A 10,174-nucleotide genomic window follows, 5' to 3' on the forward strand; every position below is an offset into this window, starting at 1 on the left:
CTGCATGCAACGTTGATAAGTTACTCCTGCGTTTTTCAACCCGAAGGTCATGACGTTGTAACAGAAAACGCCGTGTGGGGTGATGAACGCGGTTAGCTCCTGGTCTTATTTCTTCAGCTTGATCTGATTATACCCGGAGTATGCATCAAGGAAGGAGAGGCGATCGCATCCGGCTGTGGAGTCGACTATCTGATCAATACGAGGTAGCGGGAAGTGGTCTTTCGGACAGTGTTTATTAAGGCTGGTGTAATGAATACACATGCGTAGAGCGGTGGTGTCCTTTTTGGGCACCATGACAGGGTTGGCCACCCACTCAACTTCCTTGAGCTCCTGAATGAATCCTGCTTTACGGAGTCAACTGACTTCTTCGCCAATTGCTCTCCTCTTTGGTTCGGAAAATCGGCGCATTGACTGCTGCACTGGTTTGGTTGTTGGGTCAACATTAAGGGCGTGCTCAGCGAGTTCCCTGGGGATACCTGGCATGTCGGATGGTTCCCTTGCAAATATCTCCCAGCGCTCACGAAGGAACTCGATGAGCGCGCCTTCCTATGCGCCAGTAAGGTCAGCCGACGTATTGACCGTTTTCTTCGGGTCAATGGGGTGCACCTGCACCTTCTTGGCTTCCTTTGCAGCGTCAAACTCGTCGGATCTTACGTTTCAATTGTCGGCTGGTGGTTGCGTGTGATCTGTAACGGTGTCGATTGCGTTGCGTTCCTCCTTGGCTCCGAACTTCGAGGCGATCTTCTGGAACTCCCGGTCGCAGTTATCTGATCGAGCAAAGCTTCCATGAACAGTTATTGGGGTCCCATTGTTGCCTGGCATCTTCAGTTTTAGGTATGCATAATGAGGTACGGCCATGAATTTGGCAAACGCGGGCCTGCCAAGGATGGCGTGATACTGAGACTCCCAGTCAACTACTTCGAACTCGATCTTCTCTTTTCTGAAATTGCTGGGCGTGCCGAAGACCACATCCAATGATGTTTTACCAAGAGAATAAGCGGGTCGAGTCGGTATGATGCCGTGGAATCCTGTGTTGGACTCTCTTAGCATATCGACTGTTAAGCCCATTGCTCTCATTGTGCTGGCGAATAGTAGGTTCAGGCCACTTCCTCCATCCATGAACACTTTGCTCATGTTGTACCCTCCAATTTGTGCTTCAAGAACAAGGGCTGCGTGGCCAGGTCTCGGGACGGCTTTCGGGTGATCCGCCCTACTGAAGGAGATGTTTTGATCCGACCAGTCGATGAAATCGGGTGTGTCGACCATGGCGACTTCCGCATACTTTACTTCCCGGGAGAACTTCTTGATCTCCCTCTTTGAAAAGCTGGTTTTATGGATCATGTTGACTTGCCCGCACGGTTCCGGAAACACCTCAGTTGGTACATGATCGCCTCCTCCTGCTGGTACGTACGGCTCCGGTACATATGGTTCTGTTGGATAGCTGTAGGACCTTGCCCTTCTCTCCATTGCGTGAACTCTCGATATGGCCTCGGCTCTGAGGTCATCGCAGAACTGTCGAATTTCCAGAAAATGTCGACAGTTTCTTAACAAGTGACTGGATTTCTCTCGACCATCCTTCGGATCGATGTAGGAGTGGAGGTAGCACGGTGCCTCAAGCTGCTCTGTAGCCGATAGATATGGTGAGCGGGTGCGACCCTTGATTGATAACGCGTCGTGGCATCCTTGTTCGAACTGACGAAGGTGAGTTGCTGTTCGTCCTTCCTCCTCACGGTACGTGTCCCTTCGTCTTTTCCTCCGCCCTGCCATGAAGTCGAAACTTCCTTGGTTGCTCTCTTGCATGCTCCTGGGTGGAACCTTTAAGGTTGTTTTTGGAGGGACGTCTTCCGAAACCGCGGCCTTCAGGCCAGATGCGCTGGTCCTAGGGAGGCGAAGAAAACCTCCGGAGTCGATGATGAAGTGGACACCACCGAAAGTAGCATCCATATCGCCAGTCGATCCTGCGGGGATCAAGTGAGGCGCTTCGTGGTGCGGCACGAACTCGAAGGACCCGCAGCGGATTGAATCTCTTGGTTCTGCTGGCGTTGGCGACTCGAGTAAGAACGCCGCGGACGTGACTGGTACTGCCGATGACTTGTCTGGTGGCGACAGGCTTCCCACAGACGGCGCCAATTGTCGAGGGTACTCCTCGGCAATGCCCTCCGATTGGGGCTTAGGGTTGATGGAATCCTGCAAGCTGACACGAGACATCGGTTCACAGACAAGGGGGGAGAGCGATTTATCCAGGTTCGGGGCCCTCGATGAGGTAAAACCCTTACGTCCTGCCTGTCTGTTCTTGATTATGAAGATAATGGGTTACAATGGGGTGCCGAATAGTTCGGCTGAGATCTCGTCGAGAGGCTAAGCGCTGCGGCGACCTAGCTCTAGACTTTTGGTGGCTAAGGCTGCTAAGATTGATTGTGTCCCTCGGCAGCCCCTCTCCTGGCCTTTATATAGGAGGCCAGGTCTCAAGAGGTCAAACCGAGTACGACTAGTTTTACAATAGTTTTGAATCTAATCTTTCCTTGTTCGGCTGCTTCCTTGTCTTGCCCGTCAAGGATTCTTCTGGTGCGCCATCCTGGTGACCCGTCTCGCCTCCAAGCGCCTTCATGGGCCTCCAACTAGTTAATACAGGATAGGGCAATGTCGGTTACCCGAAGGGTAATACCCACGTCAGGTGGCCCTGGGCAATTTGGTGGGCTCGGCTCCACGGGTGGGCTCGGGCGGCGGCGCTGCTCCAGGGGTGGACATCGGCGCCTGGTGCTAGACTGCTACTAGTCATGGTCACTCGGGTGATGTGGTGCTGTGTAGCACCTGTCTCTTGCTGTCGCCTCGCCATGCTCTTGACGAGGTGTTGTGTCATTTCCGCGGAAAATGAACCTTCTTTCCCCAGATCCAAGGTTTGTCGGGTCAATCTGTGAGATGGGATGGACTAAGGCGGTTTGGACAGGCCATCACGCGATCTTGGAGCTCTTGCTTGCTTGATTGGTGCGGTCGGTGTCGGCGATGAGCTTGGAGTAGGTGACTCTTGGGATTGGGTCTCCTCATCTCCTTGGGCCGGCAACACATGAGGAGGTGTCGGCAGTGGTTTCTGGTTCCTTTCTCATGGCGTTGGCCGGCTAATGGTACGGGACGGTAATTCGGCGAAAGCCGTGCAAGGCTACAGCTGGTGCAGGTGACGATGACGTCTTCGACGCCATTTACCTTCTTGGAGGCGCCACCAAATGTCCCTCCTTTCGTGTGGCTGGATCATGCCTCCTTGCAAAACTTGCGTGCTTCTCCGGTCGGGGCGAAGTCTTTCTTCATCGACTCTAGGCTCACCCTCTCACCCTCTTTGTGCTTCTCGCCGCCACCGTCTCCTGGTTGCATTTACACGGTGGTTATCCCGGTTCGGTTGGCTACCTAGAAACCCAGGGGTGGCTGTCTAGCTTTGCGTCTTGCCACGGGTGACGCCGATGATATCTTCTTCAAGCCGTGGACTCAGTGTGTCATTGGACAAGCATCAAGGTTGCGTCTTTGGGGTGGTGTTTTGGGCTAGGGCGAAAGCTCGGCAAGGCCTTGGAGGCGCCTGGTGCTAGACTGCTACCGGTCGTGGTCACTCGGGTGATGCGGTCGTCTAGCTCGGTAAGGCCTTGGCCACTGCAGGCGAGTCGACGCCCTTGGGCACCGTCTTCCTCCTTGTAGGCGTCACATTCAAGCCCTCCTCCTTCAGAATCTCGAATCATGAAGTCAACCAACCTCCTTCGGTCATGGGCGTGCTCTGTTTCTGCTTGGGAGGTCTGTTAGTTTGGACAGTGTCGGCGCCGCGCCCTCTCAGCAGGATTCCTCGCCTCTTCGTTGGGCTCAAGATCTCTACCTAGTTCCTAGTTAGCGTTGCTTGTTCCCCCTTTTTTGTATCTCTTGTTGTCCTCCTATGATGTAATGTTGAGCTGGTAACCCCATCATGTCCTTGTAAGCATCGATGTACTGGTGTCGATGGTGTGCTTATTGTTCATGACTTGGTGTGCATATTTGAAAAAGTGCAAGGCTTTTCTGTACCTCCTGTGTAGAAGCTCATGTAGGGTATGACCGTTGTGAAGTAGCCCTTTTTGTGCACCTTCTTGATTTCACCTGAACTGAGCTCAATTGGGTACTTTGCTTTCTTTCCGTTGAGGTACTTGATTTCACCTGAATTGAGCTCAATTGTGTACAGCCCACAAGCTGTACTCAGGAAGATAACACCGACACCTTCCGCCAAACCAACTACCTTCATATGCAAGAGGGCACTAGGGCGGAGCATCAGTTCGAGCTCGATGGCCCTGCGTCGTGCCCATCCGGCCATCCCCCAGCTCTGTTGGGACTAGCCTCCATCGACAATAGGTAGAGTCTATGCTTCAGCACAGTCGCAAACAGCAGCATTCCATCGTCCACCCCCACAACGTCTGCATTGGGCCAACATGGCACACAGATCACCGATAGTTCACGCTCACCCAGGTCATATTCAATGATTTTGAAGTCCTGCTTACAGGGGAAATAGACCTTATTTCCCACAACAGCACTGTGCCATGTCGGCTTGATGACATCTTGTTGCTTAACGGAAATCATGTCGCTCCACTTGCCAGTCTCTGATGAGTAGACGGATGCGATGGTTACCCCACGTTTCAAGTCGGAGCCCACAAAGGCCACTCGGAAAGGGTCGCCATGGCAGTCGAGGTGGTCACATCGGTCCTTGGTGCAGAGCACTGTGGCATTCCAGGATAAGCCCTCGTCCAATTCATACCAGTACTTGGACTCATTTGACCGTATGATGTCCGAGAACTTGTGGTCGGCTTGAATTTCCCACTCGCGGTTGGTGACGAGGTTGTAGATAGTGAAGTCCGCGTGCTCCTTGGGGGTGTAAAAGAGGCCGAGTCCGTGCCAGGAGTCGAGAATGTGCCAGTAGCTGCGGTCTTCAAATGCAAGCGGGCAGGAGGACGCGGTAGAGACGAAATGGGAGATTGAGTGATCTCCGCAGGGTGGTTCGTGGTGGGTGCTCTGTTTCTTAGCCACATTATCCCTACTGATAAGCCTATTGCTCTGTTTCTCAGCCAAATTGTCTCTATCTATTGTTAACCTGTCAGACCCCACCAGATATTTATTACCGCACAAAGAGATTGTACATTGTAAACCCCAGAAAAGTGCATTTTCCAGACAATAGCATCCCCTCTATCCGCAAGTAATTTGTAGCAATTCATGCAACAAAACCATGATCTGATCATTAAAATGTCTCCTGAAAGAAGGGTAAAAAAAAGTCTCATGAAAGCCAGTTCGAATTGAGCGCGGTTCAGGTGAATAAGCCAGTTCTTGCCACAAGCCCTTCATTCCACTCCAGGTTGTTTTACTAAAGACATGATCACTACGAGAGAGTTCCACAAAAGAGCTGCCAAAACATATTAGCAACAGTATTCTTGTTATCGTTGAGCCAGACTGCCTGCAACATGTTGGTTCTCTGGACCATCACAGCATGACCACAGGCGCAGGCTCATCACAAAAAAGCATGTTTGATGACTAATGGCCTGTCTCTTAGCCACATTGTCCCTACTGTAAACCTGTCAAACCGCCCTGAAATTTATTGCTGCACAGAGAGATTGTACATTGTAAACCCCATAAAAGTGCATTTCCAAACAATAGCATCCTCTCTATCAGCAAAATATATAGAACTAGCAATTTTCACCAATTCATGAAACAAAACCTTTGTACAAGGAGAAGCACACGAAAATGTTATTTCCAGTTGCTCGCAGTTCAGCCAAACGGACACAAAATCTTTGTACAAGGAGAAGCATACGAAAATCACATCCACCCAAACCAAACTGTCCAACACAATCAGAACCAAAAGACACTAAAGTTCACTTCACATTCTACCTGGGCAGCAAAAGTAACCAGATCCATCGGTCTTGACAGCATTTGATTACATAGTCGTAGCACTAACACCAGCGCGTTAAGCTTACTCCAAGGTCGCGGCAACCGCCTTCATGCTGCACCGTAGTAAGACAATGCTTCATAAGATGATCTCATAAGTAGAAGAGGGGCACACTTTGCCCTAGAAAAGATGTCCAAATCAACTAAGCAATAACAGGAAGCATGCACATGACAACATGATTCAATCTGGAACTAGTACTAAAGTGTTGGGAAAGATAGCAATGAAATCCTCTCTTTCGCTTGGGTAAGTGTTTACTGGCCTGCATGGGACTAGGCTATTCTTATTCTACCCAAAACACCACAAGAAGGTTTGGATGCCGGATACCTCTTGGTCCACACCAAACCTCTGATCACTTAACTACTTTAACTGTTGTTGACAATAGTAGGTCCTGATCAGCAAAGCTCTGACCGGGTTAAGTCTGTGAGGCCTAATTAGCAGAGCATATATATATATATATATATATATACACTAGAACAGCCAGCAAAACATACAGCACCACGCAGTTACTGGGAATTATACATATATCTCTTTACGCAGAAAAATGAAAATAAAAACTTCACATACTTATAGCCAAAGGCAGTAAATGGTGTGTTTAGCGTTCATGTTTTCATATGCATATTTAAAAGCAGTACGATGCTAGATGGTACCTCTAGTGTAGAAGCTCATGTAAGGCATGACTTTTTCGCCTGATGTCTTTCTGTGTACCTTCTTGCTTTGGCCTGAATTGAGCTCAATTGTGTACAAGCCGGCCTTGGTATTCAGAAAGATGACACCAACACCTTCGGCAAAACCAACTACCGACACATCGAAGAGCGCAGGAGGCGGGAGCAACGGTTCGAGCTCGATGACACTGCGTCTTGCCCAGTTCTCAGCTCTGTTGGGGCCAGCCTCCATTGACCATAGGTAGAGTCTAGGCTCTAGAGCATACGCAAATAGCAGCATTCCATCCTCCACCCCCACGAGGGGAGCATACGGCAGGTGATAATCCTCGTCTTCTGCCGGCTGATCAAACACTGATATTATTTGCTCGCCAATGTTGTACTCCACAATAATATCGTTATCCTGACATTGGAAATAGACCTTATCTCCCACAACAGCAATGTGCCCCGACTTCATGATGGCATTCGGTTCCTCAATGGAGATCATATCGCTCCACTTCTGAGTCTCGGATGAGTAGACGGAAGCAAAGGTGTGTTCCTCGTCGGAGCCCACAAGAGCTACTCGGAAAGGGCCGCCATGGCAGTATACGTGGTCGCATTGGTCCTTGGCACAGAGCACCGCAGCGTTCCACTGCATGCCCTCGTCTTCCTGGTCATGCGAGATGATGCCGGAGCACTAGTCGCTGGCCTTGATTCTCCACCAGTCTTTGGTGACGGGGTCCCAGACAACGAAGTCCTCTCCGCTTTTAGAGGTGTGGAAGAGGACAAGGCCGTGCCGGGAGTCGAGGGCGCGCAGACGGCAGCGCTCGTGGCAGGCCGGCGGGCGGAAGGAGGTGGTGGGAACGAAGTACTGTTTGTTCCTCTCGTCTCTCCTCGTATGGATCGTGTTGTGGAGGAAGCCCAGCATGGGCGGCGTCCCGTGGAGCGTGCGGTACTCACGGGTGAAGACGACGTCGGATAGGATGCTTTGCCAGCGCGTGCAGACGGCGGCGGCGCGGACGAGGCTCTTGGGGTCGTCCGCTGGGATGAGCAGGAAGATATCTCGCATGACGTCGTCGACCAGCTCCGGCGGCGAGCCGGGGCTGCTTTGCGGCGGAGGCGGCAGGCACATGGCGAGCAGGATTCGGCCGGCGTCGCTGGAATTGGGGATTTGGTTGAGGGATTTGGGGGCGAGTTGGAAGTCGAGGGGGCGCCGCGGCGTGGTGGAGTTTAGGAGTGATGAGCCAGTCGCCAACTATGGCCCATACGAATGGCCTGGGCTGGGCCGGGGAAGGACAAGGGGAAGAGACAAGCAGTACGCGCTGCCAGATTTCAGCACCTGATGGGAAAGCAAAGTGTATTAGCCATCTCCAATGCTGCGATCCAAAAGAACGCGCTGGGTAGTTTTGGGTCGTTTAGGTGGCCGCACGGACACGCGGACAGCGTCCCGCGTCCGCGTGTCCGTTTGGCTCGCATGCTGCGCCCAACGCAGCGGCCACCCATTTGCCATTTGGTTTAAAGAAATAGGCCATTTAGCCACACATACTTATAAATAATATCTAAAAATATAGAATAATATCTAACAAATATAGAATAATATTAAATAGCATAAAATAATATCAAATAAAATGTACCATGATGAAGAAACAAAATTTGCCATAGTTTGAAAAAATATAAAAATTACAAATTGAGATTGTCAACTCAATTTGGGCACTCTAGGATCTCCTTCCGCCTCTTCTCGAACCAAGCTCTCTTCGCCTCGCTCAAGGTGGTCAAGTCGGCGTTCATGATCAGGTTGTCATCGGTTTGCCGTTTTAGCTCAACTTCCTTCGCCTTCAACTCCACCTCTTTGGCCATTGCCATTGCTATGAGCTCAATTTCTTTCTCTTTGAGCTCAATTTCTCTAGCATTGGTCTTGGCCTTCAACTCTTCAATCTCAAGCTTCCTCTTTTGGACATCGAAGTAGTTCTTCCTGTCCTCTTCTTTCTCCCGGCGCCTTGATGTCTACGCACGCTTCTATTCCTGTAGACAGTGTTGGGCCTCCAAGAGCAGAGGTTTGTAGAACAGCAGCAAGTTTCCCTTAAGTGAATCACCCAAGGTTTATCGAACTCTGGGAGGTAGAGGTCAGAGATATCCCTCTCAAGCAACCCTGCAATTACGATACAAGAAGTCTCTTGTGTCCCCAACACACCTAATACACTTGTCAGATGTATAGGTGCACTAGTTCGGCGAAGAGATAGTGAAATATAAGTAATATGGATGAATATGAGTGGTAATAGCAATCTGAAATAAAGATGGCAGTAAGCAAACATGTAACAGAACTTTTTGGAAACGGTGTTTCAATGCTTAGAAACAAGGCCTAGGGATCATACTTTCACTAGTGGAGACTCTCAACAATGATCACATAAATAAATAACTTCTCTTCTCTTATGCTACTTTCAAAGACTCTATTGTTGGATAACAAACACCATTCATTGTGTAGGGCTACGAGAGCACCCTCAAGCCGGAGTAAACAAGCTCTACAACATCATAAAGGAATCACACACGATGCAAACACTGTCACTGTCACACCATGGAGAGTGAATCCGGAGTTCATATTAAAGTAACCTCTAGAGTGCACAGTAATAGTTAACTTCATAATCTACAAGAGATCACAATCATAACCTACGCCGAGTACTACATGATGCACACACTGTCCACATTACATCATGAAGGAGGAATAGACTACTTTAATAACATCACTAGAGTAGCACATAGATTAATAGTGATACAAAGCTCATGATCACATAAAGATCACATGGGAGAGAGAGATGAACCACATAGCTACCGGTAGAGCCCTCAGCCCCGGGGGAGAACTACTCATTCCTCATCATGGAAGACAGCGATGGCGATGGAGATGGCGGTGGTGTCGATGGAGATGCCTTCCGGGGGCAATTCCCCGTCCCGGCGGAGTGCCGGAACAGAGACTTCTGTCCCCCGAACTTGGCTTCCCGATGGCGGCAGCTGCGTAACTTTTCTCGTCCCGTGGCTTATCCTCTTAGGGTTTTCGCGATGCAGGCTTTATATAGGCGGAAGGGCAGCCTCGGAGGAGTCCTGGTGGAGCCAGACCATAGGGGGCGCCCCCCCCTTGGCCGCGCCGCCATGTGGGGTGGGGCCCCCTTGGCTCCCCTCTGGCCCCTCTTCGGTGCTCTGGAACCTTCCGTGAAATATAAGATCGTGGGATTTTGTTTCGTCCAATTTCGAGAATATTTTCTGTGTAAGATTTCTGAAACCAAAAACAGCAGAAAACAGGAACTGGCACTTCGGCATCTCGTTAATAGGTTAGTTCCGGAAAATGCATCAAAACGATATAAAGTGTGAACAAAACATGTAGGTAATGTCATAAAACTAGCATGGAACATAAGAAATTATAGATACGTTGGAGACGTATCAAGCATCCCCAAGCTTAGTTCCTACTCGCCCTCGAGTAGGTAAACGATAACAAGGATAATTTCTTAAGTGACATGCTACCAACATGATATTGATCAATACTATTGTAGAGCATATGAGATGAATGAAGTGATTCAAAGCAATGGTAAAGATGATGATTAAACAACTGAAT

At 49.9% G+C, this 10,174-nt stretch overlaps 2 protein-coding genes and 1 pseudogene across 2 annotated transcripts; all 3 read right to left on the bottom strand.

Annotated features, from left to right (window-relative positions):
• Positions 1-657: 657 nt before the first annotated feature.
• Positions 658-5,107, bottom strand: LOC127347970 (uncharacterized; annotated as a pseudogene).
• A 620-nt stretch (positions 5,108-5,727) lies between these two features.
• Positions 5,728-7,231, bottom strand: LOC127296892 (uncharacterized). Its single transcript, XM_051327124.2, has 2 exons — positions 6,583-7,231; positions 5,728-5,990 (listed from the first exon to the last, which is right to left on the bottom strand). Exons 1-2 carry the CDS (start codon positions 7,229-7,231, stop codon positions 5,986-5,988), a joined length of 654 nt encoding a protein of 217 aa, XP_051183084.1. The 3' UTR covers positions 5,728-5,985.
• A 39-nt stretch (positions 7,232-7,270) lies between these two features.
• Positions 7,271-7,705, bottom strand: LOC127296893 (uncharacterized). The gene has a single exon (XM_051327125.1). The coding sequence runs from the start codon at positions 7,703-7,705 to the stop codon at positions 7,271-7,273; it is 435 nt and encodes a 144-aa protein (XP_051183085.1).
• Positions 7,706-10,174: the final 2,469 nt, after the last annotated feature.

Source organism: Lolium perenne, chromosome 4 (genome assembly GCF_019359855.2).
Source record: "Lolium perenne isolate Kyuss_39 chromosome 4, Kyuss_2.0, whole genome shotgun sequence".
Classification (NCBI taxonomy): domain Eukaryota; kingdom Viridiplantae; phylum Streptophyta; class Magnoliopsida; order Poales; family Poaceae; genus Lolium; species Lolium perenne.